Source organism: Pipistrellus kuhlii, unplaced genomic scaffold (assembly GCF_014108245.1).
Source record: "Pipistrellus kuhlii isolate mPipKuh1 unplaced genomic scaffold, mPipKuh1.p scaffold_m20_p_5, whole genome shotgun sequence".
In the NCBI taxonomy this organism is placed as follows: Eukaryota; Metazoa; Chordata; class Mammalia; order Chiroptera; family Vespertilionidae; genus Pipistrellus; species Pipistrellus kuhlii.
The window spans coordinates 66,902,309-66,920,110 of NW_023425551.1; the positions used below are offsets into that span (position 1 = coordinate 66,902,309).

General features: G+C 40.8%; 1 protein-coding gene across 1 annotated transcript; it reads left to right on the forward strand.

The window, feature by feature from the left end:
* The first annotated feature begins 2,028 nt into the window (after positions 1–2,028).
* Positions 2,029–6,775, forward strand: IL17F (interleukin 17F). Its single transcript, XM_036414908.2, has 3 exons — positions 2,029–2,254; positions 5,157–5,362; positions 6,506–6,775. The coding sequence occupies exons 1-3, from the start codon at positions 2,177–2,179 to the stop codon at positions 6,768–6,770; spliced, it is 549 nt and encodes a 182-aa protein (XP_036270801.1). The 5' UTR covers positions 2,029–2,176; the 3' UTR covers positions 6,771–6,775.
* The last annotated feature ends 11,027 nt before the right edge of the window (positions 6,776–17,802 follow it).

The following is a 17,802-nucleotide window of genomic DNA, read 5'->3' on the forward strand; positions in this document are numbered from 1 at the left end:
CAAGAGGGCTGTTGTAGTCTTCTATGCATTGAGGCATGGCTATGAAGAAACCACTCAATTTAGTATGCCTTTAAGGGTCTATTGCATATATTGCTTTGGTAGCATAAATGGTTCATGAAAACATGCCTCTTGATTTCATGGTGGTAGCTTCACTGAATATCTGGTAAAGTCTTGACTATTATAAGATTGGCTTAAGGGTTTCAGTCTAGCTAGAAGGGGTTAGCCAGGAGGCCCTGTCTTGAATCTGTATATGCATAAAAATACATTGCTTTAATTTAGATTGTCTATTTGGGGATGTATGTTTAGAGAAGGAGACTAGTAGATTATTGGGGGAAATTAAATTTACCCCAAGTCCATGAAGACCCTAGAGGCTTATCCCAAAACATTTAAGCGAGTGCAAAATAAACTAAGTATGAGCAGACAGATAAAGAGGATGGGTATGATGTCTGAGAGAGTAATTCAAGGAAGTCTTCTTATAAGAATTCAACTTTTGATTGTTTCAGAGGAGAAAGGCGGAGAAGAATCCACAGGTATGGAGAATAGAAATACAGATGAAAAACCTATGATCACAGAAGAATTTTGATAAAATCTGGAGGGTCTTCTAATGAACCCAAGAGCGACTTCTTCAATTTCCTTTGATTAAAGAAAATGGAGGAAAGTTTTTCAAACATGTGAGAGATGAAAATAACTGCCCTGCTAGAATGTGACCTGCCTTTTTTCTTTTTTTTAAAGCATATGTAATTATACCTAATATTAATGGAGATTTTTTAAAAAGTATATTACTGTTGCCAGGCTGTTGTGGCTCAGTGGTTGAGCATTGGCCTATGAATAAGGAGGTCCCGGTTTGATTCCTAGGCAAATGCCTAGATTGTGGGTTCAATCCCTAAAGGGGGTTGTGCAGGAGGCAGCTGATTGATCAATGGTGTTTCTTTCTCACCTATGTTTCTATCTCTATCCCTCTTCCTTCCTCTCTTTAGAAATCAATAAAAAATATATATATTTTTAAAAAGTACTGGTAAGTTACTGTTATTTCAAAAATGTCTATATTTCTAAGGTATAATGCCTGACATAGCATGTGCTTAGTAAATGTTTGTTGAGCCCTATCCAGTTTTGGCTTAGTGGATAGACCAATGGCCCTCAAACTGAAGGGACCCAGGTTCAGTTCCAGTCAAGGGCATGTACCTTGATCCCATGCCTGGTCAGGGCTCATGCAGAAGGCAACCAATCAATGTGTCTCTCTCACATCCATGTTTCTCTCTCTCTGCCTCTTCCCATCCCTTCCATTCTCTCTAAAAATCAATGGAAAAATGTCCTCAGTTGAGAATTAACAATAAAATAAACAAATAAAAAATGAACTGCAAAATAAAACAAAACAAAATAAATAAATAAACTGTAGCTCCTCTGTGAGTTTATTAAAAAAATAAATAAAGAAAAATGTTTGTTAATCTGAAGTTAACTGAGACAAATTAACTTTCCACAGGTTATTTAAAATTATACACCACAGTAATACGTTTTGGTTTTTAAAAAAAATCATCCTCAATCAGAGATAGCCAAGATAATGGTCGTTTATATGTTGCATTAGTAATGATTATTTATTAAGTATCAGTAAGGGTTAAAATAGAATTAATTCAGGTTACCATAAAACTGCTGGGGTGTAATTTCAGAATCTCTCTCTGATGTCAGTCATTTCTTTGGTTTTATTTTTCCCATTCATAAAATGGAGCACAAGAGAGGTCTGCCATTTAATACCAGGGCTCCTCTGAGGGTGACTTATCTCCTACTTAAATCATGGTTCATATTGCATGACTGGAAAATAGAACATATGAGGCATGTCAAAAGTCCTTAGCCATTAGTGGAAGACCATAAAAAGATTATGACAGCAGTTTGCAACTTAGCTTGTCTGTGTAGCAACTTAGTTAAAAATTTTGCTGTGATTTGAGGTAAATGAGGGTAGAAGAAAAGGAAGGTTTGGTCCTTTTTTCGTCATCCCTTTTGAGGACCCCCTTTTGATTCACTTTCAGGAAGTGAAATAGGAAAAAAACAAACAAACCCAAATTCGTCAGTCACTCTGGGGTAACCACATCTTAAGACTGTAAGCGGGTCAATCAAAACAAGGACACTGATTGCTATAAAATCGACAGGTACTCTCATTAACACACACAGGCACATACAGGGCATGCACAGAAAGAGCTTACTGCACGAAGCAGGCAACCAGAGCAAAACGACAATGACCACCCGACATCCCGCTGCCATGGTGAGTAAGAATAACGACTTTTGTTTAGGTAGAGTCATTCCCTAGGAATTCAGAAAAGCAGATCTCTCAGGAATTAGGCTCAAATAGTGTTATTTCTTTTAAAAACAGAGCCGACTCTAATGCTGATCCACATCTGGTAGTGAAAAAGAAAAAATAACTAGAAGTTATAATGGGGTGTAAGCTAGCTCTTCACCTGACGGTTTTTGAGTAATTGGCGTTAGCTTGCTTGGCTCTTGGTCATGAACTACATTAGCTTTCCTGTAGTCACCACAGTAGAGGTAAACAGGCTTGAAATTCTAATTTCATGCAGGAATTTAGCCAGCCCTTTGTCATTTATATATTCTATATATCTTTATAAACCGAGGAAATTGGTGTCCCAAGAGGCTTAATGATCTCCCCAAGACTACAGGTAGAGAAGGAGTGCTCTGGATGGAGGAAGTAGAATGACCAGGGATGAACTTTGGACAGCTCTAGAGGAGGGACATTTGCCATGTCTCTGATGGCTGATTATTTTTTTGTATCTTCTCATTCCTCTTGAGGAGAGAGAAATGTTAGTGTGATGGAAATCTACCTCCCCTGGGTCTAAACTCACAACAAAGTGCAGCATTGGGGGATAGGCTCTGGAGTCAGACCTGGCTCCACCACTTACTAAATGTGGGATTTGGGGTAAGTTTTTCACCACTTGTGCATTATTATTCTCTTTTCAGTATAGGGCAATAATAATGGCATCTTCCTCGTGGGATTTTTTTTTTTTGATTAATTGATATTACAAATGACTAAAGCTATACTCTGAAATAGCGTACCCATGTATGTGTAGTTTTTAGTTAAATTGGCCATTTTAATCAATAAAGATAGAGAAAGCATTAAATAAGTGTTAATATTAATAATATTGCTTTTACTTCTGAGACTCTCATCAACCCAATGACATAGGTAGGGAACTACTTTTCCCATTATACACGTGAATAATGGCTCAAGTTAAGGGATTTAACATCACTACTGAGTAATATACACACAAGAACTGGGGCATGGATCTAGGTTTAATGGCTCCAAGAACAGTATTCTTTTCCTTGAATGGTTCAGATGCAAGATTTTGAACCTCTTAAAGAAGAAGTGTTGCAGACATCGTTTTTAATTGCATAACCACTAAAACCTACAGTTTCAGAACCACAGCTTTGTGGAGCAAACTGGAGGGATTTGCAGACAGTTATCTGATTTCCTGATAAAGGGCCAGGTAACTAACAACACTCACGAATACCCGACACAGCTGTCACAGAGCTTAAACTGCTTGGCTACTCTGGTGGGACAAAGCTAAGATGGAATATGGCGAGTGGCTACATGTAATAAGAATCTTCAATAACAATAGCACTGGCCTCTGACAGCTAGGTTTGTGTCCCCAGACTGGCATTGACAGGCTGGTGAACCCAACCAAGCTATTTGTTGCCTCTCAGACACACTCCTTCACCCATCTAATGAGGATAATTAATACTAGCTTGACCGACCCCATAAGAAAGTTGTGAGAATCCAATGTTTAAAGAGATATAATAATGTTTTATAAAATACTCAAAGAATATAAGCAAATATAATAATGACTTATTAGAAGCATGGAAATTTTTGCTAACTCCTAAAACCTCAAGGAATGGTTATTTTAAAGTTTTGACAATTAGATATAAAAATGATTCAGTAAGTATGATACAGAAGAAAAAAACAGAAAGGAGAAATAGTTTCCATAATCTGTTGTTGGGCATCACTAGTGTCCATGCTTCTTTCAATTATCCTGAATACTTGGAACTTTGCTACAGTGTTTTTCTTGATCATTGCTTGTGGGAAATTAACTATATTGTTAATTTAACTGTATTGTCTTGTTTATCCATTCATTGACCCACTCTTTGTCCATCCAGAAAGTATTTATGGAACACTCATTCCATGATACATTCTCCTGCAGAAATATACAGTATAACAGGCATAGATCTGACATGAACACAAACAGTACATTTTCATTCAGTAAAGAAATGCTGCTTGAGTGGTAGATTGATAAAAGCTTCATGATTTAAGGATAATTAACATACTTCTAATTGAACTACTTTAGGGATAGTTTCTGAAGGAGACCATGTCCGAGTGGGGTCTTGATGGAAGGATAGGAATTGGAAAGATCGAGGTAGGCAATGTATTCTAGATGAAGGAATGGCTGGGAGGAAGGATATTGTGGAAGATTTATGGGATCTTGAGAAGAAAAACTAGAGCTATCATTTAGTAAGCCTGTTTTTGTTAGATGTACAGAAGCTTTACATAGAACATTTAATTTAATCTTGTAATACTGTTATAATGCCAGTATTATAGTCTGGTTGGGGAGAGGAGAAACCAGAGGCTCAGGAGGAGACCAGGTCAAGATTTACACCCAGTTCCAGATCCTGTTGTCTCTCTGTCTCACACCTGGGAGCACAGTCACCAGGCTACCAAATTTAGTTCTCAGTTTGGTACCCTGATGTCGTCATGTATGACTGCTCCCATTTCTAGGTGAGGATCTGAGGTTTAGAGACAAGTCCTGATCTTATAGACCAGTGGTTGGCAAACCACGGCTCGAGAGCCACATGCAGCTCTTTGGCCCTTTGAGTGTGGCTCAGTTTTAGAACCACTTCTTCAAAATAGACTTGCATAGGTCGAAAACCGACTTCTGCGCATGGGCCACGCAGTTTCAATCACGCTGTACATGTGTGCCTGCACATAATATTTTGTGGAAGAGCCACACTCAAGGGGCCAAAGAGCTGCATGTGGCTCAGGGGCCACGGTTTGCCGACCACTGCCATAGACAATCAGGAATGCTGAGTTCAGGAAAGCATGGATGTCTCTTGCCAGCAAGTGACATCAGAGTCCCTAACCAACTGCAACCTCCTCTATTTTCTAGGTCAAGTGTCTGCTGCTGTTGATGTTGGGGCTCGCTCTCCTGAGGGAGGGGGCAGCTCAGAAAACCCCCGAAGCAGAGGATACTGCCCTTTGTCCTCCTCTGGAGGATAACAGTGTGAGGCTTGACATTCGCATCTTCAGTCAAAACCAGGCTGTTACCATCTCACATGACTTCCAGAACCGCTCCAGCTCCCCCTGGGATTACAAGTAAGTGCCAAGGAGACTGATCTTCATATGCTTTGGAACTATATGAGAATTTATTCTAATAGGAAAGTGGAAAATTTAGAAAAACTAAAAGCCCTCACATATTCTCTTAAGAAAACAGAAATCCCTCTTTACCTGGGAGCACACATTTTTTTCTTGCTGTTTTGGACGAGGTGGTCCAAAGTCTTACTACTTTGTTTCCAACTTTTCATTGATTCTGCCCTTTTCTGCTTCATGGGGCCTAGATCAGACTTTACACACTTTCTGTGTTGTAAGAGAGGTCTCTTTAAAGCAGCCCAGACAATGATCTCTGCAGAGGAATAAATGGGAACCAAAAAAAGGTCAAGTTTCAAGAGATCCACTCAGATTAGACACTGGTTGTCAAGGAGTGGGGAAGAGAGCCCAGTGGAGGAGTGGGATCTGAGGCGGGATGTGCAGAGGACAGTCTTGTGACTTTGTCTGATGTGCAGGGCCCTGCAATATCAAGCATTCCTCTATATTCTCCCATTATAACTGGGAAAACTAGTTCCAGGGATAATGTGAAGTGCTTCTGGGCTGCTTGTTTTGTTTCCAAGTGAGGGAGTGTACACAACTGGCAAGTTGGCTGCATTGGCTTGGCTGCCTTTATCCTCCTGGCTGAGGGGGCTGTTGAGGAAAAAATTGAGAGAAGCCACTGGGTTTACAAACCTCAGGGACTTTGGTTTTTCTTTTCCAAGCAGCAGGCTTTGTAGACCGTATAGAGGAAGACCTACTGGCGATTTTAGTCTCTCAGCAAAGGATGAATAATAATTATTGTAATAACACTGTAAAGAAAAATAAACTAGGAGATCTAACATGTGTTGAATGCCAACATTTACAGTGTGCCATTTCCTATGCATTTGATCACTGAATGTTCTCAACAATTCCGTGTGAGAGAGATTTGAGAATCCCCATTTCATAGCTGAGAAAATTGAGGCTTAGGGAGTTAAGCATCTGTCAGAGGGCTGTGTATGAATCCAGACTGCCTGATCCACGGCCTATGCTGCAGCCCGGAGTTACTCAGAACCACCTCCCTGTGAGTGAGTGAGTGCAGGGCTGCAGGGCTCACATCCTTTGTCCATGTCCCCTCCCTGTCTCACCATCTACATCTGCCTGCTTCTCCTGCAGCATCACCAGGGACCCTCACCAGTTCCCCTCCGAGATTGCAGAGGCCCAGTGCAGGCACTCGGGCTGCATCAATGCCGAGGGGAAGGAAGATAGCTCTCTGAACTCCATTCCCATCCAGCAAGAGGTCCTGGTCCTCCGGAGGGAGCCCCAGGGATGCACTCACTCCTTCCGGCTGGAGAAGAAGATGGTGACTGTTGGCTGCACCTGCGTCACCCCCATCGTCCGCCATGTTCGTGACCTGAGAGTTGCCCCTCAACTTAGCTGAAGAAGCTGTAGAAGTGCCACTCCTCCTCCTGCATCAAGTCCTGAGTGGTCCCCGATTCTCTCTTAGTGTGGTTTGCATGGAATCCCCAGAGCTTTGTATTAGATATACCGGTAGTGTTAACTTTCTGGGGGTGCTTCAGAATCCTAATATTATCCTGAGATGTTTCAATGTCCCAAACCCCTGAAAATGAGTGTGAGTGGCGAATGAAGAAGCGCTTGGTCTACTCTGTTCATGTGCTGGGATGACTATCACACAATCATGTGTGGTGACCAGCCATGCAGTTGCTGGGATGTGGCACCATTCCCTGGGAGCTTTGTTGATAAAATGGGCCTCTGTTCCATGTGGGGGGAAAAAAACACACACAGAAAATATAGCCACAATATAAGAGTGTGGGAGGAGTTGTGCATGCTGGGGTGGGTGGAAAGGATGGGGGTAAGGATATAGATGAGGTTGGCCTAATATTTATATTTATAAGGAAATTGTTCATGTATTTATGATATATTGATTATATAAAATTTTAGGAGAAAAATTAATATATCAAGAACTAATATAATAAAATATTAATGATTTAAAAATACTTTTGGTGTTCATTGTACATTGTACTCATGACCTTGTGCCCCTAAAAATGTTGAAATTCTATATACCTGTCATTTGTTCTTTATTTTTTTCATCAGAGCACTAGTGTTAGAATTATTTTATTATTATTATTTTGTGTGTGTAAACTTGGTGATATTAGTTTTTTTTTCAGCTTTATGGAGATATAATGGACAAATAACAGGATATAAGTTTGAAGTGTACAATGTGATGATTTGATACACAAATATACTAGTACTAGAGGTCCGATGCACGAATTCATGCAAGAGTAGGCCTTCCTTCTCCCAACTGTTGGCATCAGCTTCTCTCTGGATCCCGGGACCTGGGCTTCCCTCACAGCCCCAGCTTCATCCAGAAGGTCATCTGGAAGGACATCTGGTCTAATTAGCATATTATGCTTTTATTATTATAGATATGAAATGATTACCACAATAAGGTTAGTTAACACCTCCATTTCATCAGAGTTACCTTTTTAACTGTAGTAAGAACATTAAAGATGAACTCTTAGCAAATTTCAAATCTACAATATAGTACTATGCTATACATTAGCACACCTCCAGAACTTATTCACCTTGTAATTGATACCTTTAGTCCAACATCTCCCCACTTTCCCCCTCCCCAGCTCCTGGCAACCAGCAATCTACTCTTTGTCTCTTTGAGTTGGAGAGTTATTTTATTACTAATGGTTCTTGAGGTATATATGGAGAATTAAAGAAAATGGTGCAGTTACTAAGTTCCCTGGTAACTCTTTACAGATCCATCTTCCCAGCTACATTATTTTACAAAGTGAGCACTTATTGGCTACTGTGCTACCCACTAGCAATACAAAGAAAAGTAGGAATGTATATGGAAGGGCCACAGTATTGGCAATGGCTAACCACAGAGCCCCTGGTCATTAGGGCCATGGTGGCCACTTTGCATTTGCCTTGTTCTGACTTCTTTTGGGGTCACTGGCTGTCTTTCATCTACTTCTAATGCTTCCTGAGGACACAGGAGTTTCCATATTCTGGTCTCCATGACATTCAGAAGGTTCTCCTATCTTTCTCTTGCCCAGAAATGGCACACCACATTTTCTTCTTTACTGTTACCATACCGCTGGCTCAGAGCACATCTGCATTGCTGCTGAGTTCCAGGTCCCAGAGAGGCAGTAGGGCATAACTTCTCACCTCCACCTGCAACTCAGCTTGAGGATGGGCAAGTGGCAGGAGCCTGGCCCCACTTTTAATTTTTTAGTGTGGAGAACGTTTATCTATTGGTGAGAGTGGGTATGGAGTAGCTTGGTAGGTAGGCTGGCACTTCATCTCTTTGCTTCAGAATCTTTTGCTTATGGGATGAACATTGATATTTATACTTAAAATGGTCAGGCTGTTGAAATCTAAAAAGCATTTTCTCTCATAGCTGTCAGTTTCATGCTTGCCATGAATCTCCCAAATCCATTTAGATGCTCAAGACTATGTGTGTGTCTTTCTTTCTCTGTTCATTTTGGCAAGGATAGCCCTGCCCAGAGGATGGTACATATGAACAGATCCTGTTTGAGTAGCAGAAGTATACAGATGAAGGAAACTGCAGAGGAAAGAAATCACACCTTTGCATGCATCAAGATATTATCTTGTTACATATGTACACGTGTAATTTCAAAACAATGTGTTAAGTACTATAGTCATGTTGAGAAGACATAGAGGATGATAGTTCACTGGGAGATTTCAGAAAGGAGATAACATTTGCAGTGAGATGAATATGAGTTGCTTTAGAGAAAAATGGAGGAAGGGCATTTTTAGAAAAGGGAAGAGTACAAGCAAAAGCAAAGAAGCCCAAAAAGCTTGGTGTGTTAGGGGAGCAGCAAGTCATTCCATGTGCCTGGGATACCGTGAACATGGGAATACAGTGAGGGATACATAAGAAATATTTCTTGCCCAAGCGGAGTGGCTCAGTGGTTGAGTGTTGACCTATGAACCAGGAGGTCACGATTGGGTTCCTGGTTAGGGGACATGCCCGGTTTCAGGCTTAATCCCCAATGGGGAGGACATGCAGGAAGCAGCCAATCAATGATTCTCTCTCATCACTGATGTTTCTATCTCTCTCTCTTCCTCCTCCTTCCTCTCTGAAATCAATAATATTTATTAAAATGTAATATTTCTTGTAATGATGATTGAATTAACATGTCAGGAGGCAAACGGCCCACTTGTGGATGGTATTGTATGCGCTATAGGAAATGTGATAAGAACATAGTTGTAGTTCATAAGGTACTTTTCTTGGTGATATATAAAAGGAGTTAAAAACCTGAAGGCCAGTTAGAAGATCAGAGTGGAGACAACTTCTCTCCTATGATTGCACATTGTTAGAGCTGAATAGGCCCCTGTCAATCACCTGGTTAACCTTACTCATTGGCAGTTGAGGTACAGAGGAATTAGGTGACTTGCTCAAGGTCACTTGGGTAGTTATTTCACTGACTTCAAGTGCATGACTTTATTTTCAATAAAGACCCATTTTAGCCCCTTCTTTATGGGGCTTAGGGCTGGCCCTGGGAGCTGGTGCAGCGTACCTACACATCTCACGTGTCCAGATGCATTGTACATGGTTCCCCCAGAGTCTGGGGCCCTGAGTTCTGACTTCCTTCCCCAGCTTGAGCTGAGGGCTGGCTGTTATTCAGGAAATTGCAGACCCTCTCCCTCACAAGGCGGCATACTGTGCCCACTTGTTCCTGTAGGTTACAAATAGTTTCTTTATGGGGAATCTATCTTCTTTGGCAGCCACTTAAGACCTGGCTGTGGCTGAATGAGCAAGTTGTATTCAGTTCAGTTTTCTGGAACTCAACAGCTTTCTTTCTTTCTTTCTTTCTTTCTTTCTTTCTTTCTTTCTTTCTTTCTTTCTTTCTTTTAAAAAAAATATATATATATTTTATTGATTTTGTACGGAGAGGAAGGAAGGGAGAGAGATAGAGAGTTAGAAACATTAATGAGAGAGAGTCATCGATCAGCTGCCTCTTGCACACTGCCTACTGGAGATATGCCGGCAACCAAGGTACATGCCCTTGACCGAAATCGAACCTGGGAACCTTCAGTCTCCAAGCCGATGCTCTATCCATTGAGCCAAACTGGTTTCGGCTCAACAGCTTCTTTCTTTGTCTGTAGGGAGAAATGGTCTAAGTTGAGTGGTTCAAATACTACCATCATAATGTGTGAACAGAGGGACTTTTCTTTCCATGTGGAAACTTGAAAGCATGTAGCCTTCTCTTCTGATATCTGTTCTTATTTATGAAGGCTTGGCTGTGGGGAAAATCATATTCTTTCTCTTCCTCCCTACCCTACTCCTCTCTTTCCACATATTTACAATGCTTCAGGAGAGAATTTTCACTTGTATTGTAATTTACAGTGAAAAAAATGGATATTAAATAGGTTTGCTTTTTTTTTTTTTTTCCTAATAGGAGAGGTAGAAAATGCATTTTTAAATTTACCTATTGTTGAAAGTATTACAGATATTCCTTTTGTGTGTTTTTTTCCCATTGACCCTTTCCACCCTGCACCGGCCCCTCCCAGGCCTTCACAACACTATTGTCTGTGTCCATAGGCTATGCATATATGCATATAAGTTCCCTAGTTAATCTTTCCCCAACCATACTCCCCCCACCTCCCTTGCAAAAATGCATTTAATATTTAGACAGCTCTTGGCTTTGAACTCTGGTTCTACCATTTTATGGTTTTATGAATTTAGGTAATTTAGTCTCTCTGGGTGAAACGCGACTTCCTTGTATGTAAATGGGAGACTTAGTATCTATTTTAAAGGAGTAGTGCGTAATCAAAATAAAAATGTGAAAGACTTAATACAGAACCCAAGAAATGTCATCCACTTTGTGGCTGGTAGTCATTATCCCAAGAGGTACAGAACTTAAGGGTCCGATTTTGCTTGGCCCTAGGAAACTCACAACCAAGTTTTATGCTTAAACACTATAGCTATAATAGTTTCTCATGATTATGAAATTTGCACTCACCATGTACTCTCTACATGCAAATGGATATTCTCTAGTCTCCCTAGCCCCCTTATATATGGGTTTGCTTTTCATGTTTTCAGTTACCTGGTGTTAACTGCGGTCCAAAAATATTAAAGGGAAAATTTCATGAGAAAACGTAAGTTTTAAATTGCGCGCCACTGAAGAGCGTGATGAAATCTCGCGCGGTGCCTCGCGACAGGTGCGTCACCCCTTTGCGGGGCGTTTCCCAGCTCAGACGCCCTGCGCCCCGCAGGCCCTTGGGCCCCGCAGTCACGTGGTAGCCGGCTGCGTTCTTAGGTCTACATCAAGGTACCGAAGGCCTTGCGTTCAAATAACTCTTATTTTACTTAATAAATGGCCCCAAAGTGCAAGAGTCGTGGTGCCGGCGATGCGGATAAGCCAAGGAGAAGTTGCAAGGTGCTTACTTTAAGGGAGAAGGTGAGTACAGTATAATACAGTGTTTTGAGAGGGATCGCATTCACATAACTTTTATTAGAGCATGTTGTTATAAGTGTTCTGTTTTTAAATTCGTTTGTTGTTAATGACTTACTGTGCCTAATTTATATGTTAAACTTTACTGTAAGTATGTGTGTAAAGGGAAAAAACAACAACATAGTATACCTAGGATTTGGTACTATCCACAGTGTCAGGCACCCACTGCGGGTCTTGGACAGTATCCCATCCCCCATGATAAGGGGTGGTGGTGGTGGGCACTATTAGAATTTAAGAAAGCTTAAATTAAAGATCTATATATTGGCGATATGTTATTATTATATAGATATTTTGCTTAAATCATTTTAAATTAATTTGAAAAGAGTAAAGGAAACTAGTTTTCATAAACTAAAAAAAAAAAAAAAAAAATCCCCGCCGAAATCGGTTTGGCTCAGTGGATAGAGCGTCGGCCTGCGGACTCAAGAGTCCCAGGTTCGATTCCGGTCAAGGGTGTATACTTTGGTTGCGTGCACATTCCCAGTAGGGGGTGTGCAAGAGGCAGCTGATTGATGATTCTCTCTCATCGATGTTTCTAACTCTCTTTCCCTCTCTCTTCCTCTATGTAAAAAAATCAATAAAATACTTAAAAAAAAATTCCCTCTAGGGCCCCAAACAGTATAGCCTATTTCACTGCTAAAAATGGAAAGAAAATCATTTTAAATTCAATAAATCACAGATGTGGTACATGTTCAGTTGGATTCCCCTTGGGGTAAAGAGGAACACAAACGTTTTCTCAAACACTGAGATATATTTTTTTGGCAACCTTTTTGGTGCCAAGGAAAAATCATTGGATAAAAGATAACTTCTGACCAAAACCGGTTTTGCTCAGCGGATAGAGCGTCAGCCTGCAGACTGAAAGGTCCCAGGTTCGATTCCCCTCAAGGGCATGTACCTTGGTTTCGGTGGAGGGTGTGCAAGAAGCAGCTGATCGATGATTCTCTCTCATCAATGTTTTTAATTCTCTATCCTTCTCTCTTCATCTCTGTAAAAAATTAATAAAATATATTTTAAAAAAGATAACTTATGAAAAAGATGAGCTCTTAACTTTGCTTATGCATGTCCAATATAAAAAAAGACTTATAAAAAACCATTCTTTTTTTTTTAAAGAGTACCTAGAAAAACAGAATTTCTTCAGGCAGGGAGTGAGATTAAGTGTGAGGGAGTGGAAGAAACTTTTATGTATGGAAGACTTTCCTTCATATGTTTCTTATATTTGTGAATCTGATAATCAGGGAGATTATGACTTACTAAGTTATAATTCTGCATCTTCTTATATTTGCAATAGAATTAAATTGCATTTGCAGCAGAACCTTGGAGTATTAATGTGATCCAAGGAGCTAAACTCAATAACAATTCCATTGAGGGTTGTTAAAAATAATAGAAATGTTAAGAGTAGTAATAAGAGTAGTAATAACACTCATATACATTGAATGTTGGCTATGTGTGTCAGGCACCGTGTTATTTTTATGTGATAGGATTGGGCCTAAACGGGCAGTCCGACAGCCCTCTCACAATCCAGGACTGCTGGCTCCCAACTGCTTGCCTGCCTGCCTTCCTGATTGCCCCTATCTTAAGGTGACCAGACGTCCCGCTTTTGGTAGGACAGTCCTGATTATTAACAATTTGTCCCGTGTCCTGCGGTGCTTTAAAAAAGTCCTGATTTTTGGAAAGAATCTTATAAATCTTTTGGACTTTTTAAAAATGCTGCGGGACAAGGGACAAATTGTTAAAAATCAGGACTGTCCCACCAAAAGCGGTATGTCTGATCACCTTACCATAACTGCTTCTGACTGCCAACCTGATCACCCCCTAACCACTCCCCTGCCAGTCTGATTGATGCCTAACTGTTCCCCTGCCAGCCTGTTTGCCCCTAACTGCCATCCCCTGCAGGCCTGGTCCCCCCAATTGCTCTCCCCTGCAGACCTGGGTACCCCCCAACTGCCCTTCCCTGCAGTCTCTGTCGCTTCCAACTTCCCTCCTTTGTCGACCTGGCCACTCCTAACTGCTCTCTCCTTCAGGATTGATCACCCCCAACTGCCCTCCCTTGCAGGCCTGATCCCTTCCAACGGCCCTCCCCTACTGGCCATCTTGTGGCAGCCATCTTGTGTTCACATGGGGGCAGCCATCTTGTGTGTTGGAGAAATGGTCAATTTGCATATTACTCTTTTATTAGATAGGATAGAGGCCTGGTGCATGGGTGGGGGCTAGCTGGTTTGCCCTAAAGGGTGTCCTGGATCAGGGTGAGGGTTCCCTTTGGGGTGTGGGGTGGCCTGGGTGAGGGGCCTGCGGTGGTTTGCTGGCCAGCCACGCCCCCTGGCAACCCAAGCTGAGGCCCTGGTATTTGAGATTTATTTATCTTCTATAATTTAAACTTTGTAACCTAGGCTGGCCAGGGTGTTCTGGAAGTTTGTCTTCCTCCATTGCTTGGGAAACCCAACCCTTCTGCTCATTCTATGGCCACAGCCAGCTTGGTTGGGTTAATTTGCATATGTACTCCTGATTGGCTGGTGAGAGTGGCTTGTGGGTGTAGCAGAGGTGTGGTCAATTTGCATATTACTCTTTTATTATGTAGGATTACAGATGAGGGAAATGAGAATTTATCATTTGCCCAAAGTTACAAGAGCTAATAAATATTAACCTTAAGGTTTAAATTTGGGTCTCTTGGACTGCAGACCTCCTATTGCTTGATTATCTAATGAGTACATTTGCACAGAGTTGGAGAGGTATCTGATATTTCTTCACTGGAATATTTTCCTATCTGAAAATGAAGAATGATCTAAAGTCACTGGAGGTTCTCAGGATTAACTTTTGATCTTTCTTACCTAAATCACTGGAGGTTCTCAGGATTAACTTTTGATCTACAAAGATCACTGGAAACCCACCACTCACTACTCTTCCAGAAACACATTCCATTTTCTAATACCAGGTACTTGTTCTTGTAATTTTATAATAGGGGCTCTGTCAAGTGTGTGCTTTAAAAATTGTGACCTACTACTGGCTCACTAGTGGACATGATTTTGAGAATTTGCTCAGTAGTGAAGAGTAAATAGTTTGAAAATAAGGTAAAAAAAAAAAAGTGACTTAGATTTGAGTATGAAGATGTTCTTGCCTATAAAATGTTTATCTCTTCTCTTAAATTGTACAAACATCATAGCAGTATCAGAGATCACTAAGCAAGTGGCTGAGGGAGCCAGGTGCCCAGTTAAAATGCCAGCTCTGACACTTACTAACTGCACTAGTTACTAATGATCACAAGCAAGACACCTAACCTCCCTTTTCTCTATGGTTAAATGCGGAGGACAATAGTTCCTACTTCACAGAGTTTTTGATAGGCTAGAATAAGATAATGTATCTAAGGTGCTTAGATTAGCACCCGATATGGTGAGTGTATTGTTCAGTGTATCATAAAAGAGGAAAGTCATCCACTATCCCATTACAATATTCTATAACTTTTTATATTTTTCTTTCTCTTCTGCTCATCTGCCTCATAGATGCTTTAAATGGCTACAATCATAGCAAACATGCAATCTGTATTTGATAACGCTTTTTACTTAACATTATATTTAATGTAATATTCTGTGTTTCCACATACTGCTCACAATAATTTTTAGTGACTTAATACTATCCTTACAAGTTGATGAACCAGTATTTATTTAGTTATTTCTTTATGTTTGGACCTTTAATTATAAAAAGTAGGTAATGCTTATAGAGGTTTTGATTACTTTATTATGAATTACATGTATAAGGTAAACAAGAGTTTATCTCTATATATGCACAGCTGTTTTCCATGTTAAACTTCTCTATCTGTGTGTTTTCATATCTATAGTCTATCTTAGACAAGGTACTTAGTTTCCTCAACTGCTCTCATAGGGTTGTGGTGTGGATTAAAAGAAATAATAAATGTCAAGCATTAGAACAATGCCAAGTTCTGTCCAGTTGTTACTAGGCTTACTAGTTTCATATGCCACCTCAAGCAGGGCCTATGGATAAATGCTTCCACCTTCTAATTCTTATTTTCAGTCACATAAATCAATGCATTAGACAAATATGGATTAATGAGTTGTTCTGGCGTTGTGGCTGACACAAAACTTGAAGACTTCCTACTCCCTGGCTCAGCTCAGCAGTTTCCTTACATGCTGCCTATAGCGAAACATCACAGCCCTTTGCATGGCCTACAGGCAAGGACCAAACTTATTTATAGTGGTGACCACAACAGAAGCCGTGTAACCGTTTCCCACAACCACAGTCTCATGAATGACAGAAACCAGACCTGGCAGGCCCAGTTCTGGGTGGGCTTCGTGGGCTGAATGCTGGAGTGGGATCTGAGTGTGACTGGCATTACCAGATGGGACACGGTGTTCACAGGAAAATCTTAAAATACTAGTCCATCAGGCAAGAGTTTCCTGGAGTCCTAGGGATCTGCTGATTCCATACTCCTTGGCTTTTCAACATCTAAGGGAAAACCCCCCAGCTTTCCCACAGACCACTTGTCAAATGCTTGATTTCCTTCTGTGGTCATCTCAAACCTCAAGTGAGATTCCATTAAGAAAGCAAAGTTTGGCCCTAGCCGGTTTGGCTTAGTTAAGATAGAGCTTCAGCCTGTGGACTGAAGGGTCTCAGGATCGATTCCGATCAAGGGCATGTGTCCGGGTTGTGGGCTTGGTCCCCTATGTGTGTATGGGATGCCAGACTTCTGGTTAGTTTTTTTTTTTAAACACATAGACAATGGAATTTAATATAAAAGAAAACATATCTTTTGGATCTATGTTGCTTAGCTTTTGAAATCTGCTTACTATTATGATTTGGGTTTAAGAGTTTAGATGAATTGCAGTTCTTCTCATATGTGTTTATGAGGGAAAGAAATTATTTAATTACTCCTACTGTACGGAAGGTGAATACCAAGGGATTCTGTATTATTCTTTTTTAAAAATATATATATTTTATTGATTTTTTTACAGAGAGGAAGGGAGAGAGATTGAGAGTTAGAAACATCAATGAGAGAGAGTCATCGATCAGCTGCCTCTTGCACACCCCCTACTGGGGATATGCCCGCAACCAAGGTACATGCCCTTGACCGGAATCAAACCCGGGACCCTTCAGTCCCCAAGCCGACACTCTATCCATTGAGCCAAACCGGTCTCGGCTATATTATTTTTATTAAAAGCTGGAACCCTTTGTAATGAAAGCCAGTACTTGTTTAATGGTTACAACACAATAGACAGTTTTCTGACTTGCATGCATTCAGTCATTCAGTTGTCATATATCTCTGTGATTTAGGATCTGCTAATTTAGGTGGTAGAAACCTGCCTTTTGTCACCAAGCCACATTGCCTCTCTGTAGAGATTGGTCAGGAGTCACTTGCCTGGATTAGAATCTTTGATCCATGGAATCTTCTCTAAGGATCAGTTACTCTGTAAGTGGTCAGAGAGAGAACATTAATTTTGATATTTGCATAATCCTACAATTGTAATTTTAAGTTTTTTGAAAAGCTCATTGGAAATGTAACCAATAGGTCCCTGACTTCACCAGTTTCCATAAACACCTCAGATTGTAACCGCCTTCACCTTGCCTTGTGTATATGTATAGAAGTCCAGTCCTTTACCAGACTCTGTTACCCACAGGTTTCTGGAAATCTCTGAGCGACATCCTAATTTCCCTCCATTTTTTTCTAAGGTTGCTCACTACCTTGGTTGATGGTCTGTGTTTTGTTTGTTGTTTTTTAATCCTCACCCGAGGATATTTTTTCATTGATTTTCAGAGTGGAAGAGAGAGGGAAAGACAGAGAGAAATATCTATGTGAGAGAAACACATTGATTGGTTGCCTCCTGCATGAGCCCTGACCAGGGTCCCCAGGGCCATGGAGAGCCTGCAACCAAGGTACATGCCCTTGCCCAGACTCGAACCTGGGACCTTTAGTTCACAGGCTGACACTCTATTCACTGAGCCAAATTGGCCAGG

Bases quoted from the DNA above. Each gene is read 5' to 3' on its own strand.
- IL17F (XM_036414908.2), top strand. From the start codon at position 2,177: ATGCACAGAAAGAGCTTACTGCACGAAGCAGGCAACCAGAGCAAAACG. The intron at 2,255-5,156 runs GTGAGTAAGAAT...TCTATTTTCTAG, and splicing joins CCCGACATCCCGCTGCCATG to GTCAAGTGTCTGCTGCTGTT. The intron at 5,363-6,505 runs GTAAGTGCCAAG...CTTCTCCTGCAG, and splicing joins AGCTCCCCCTGGGATTACAA to CATCACCAGGGACCCTCACC.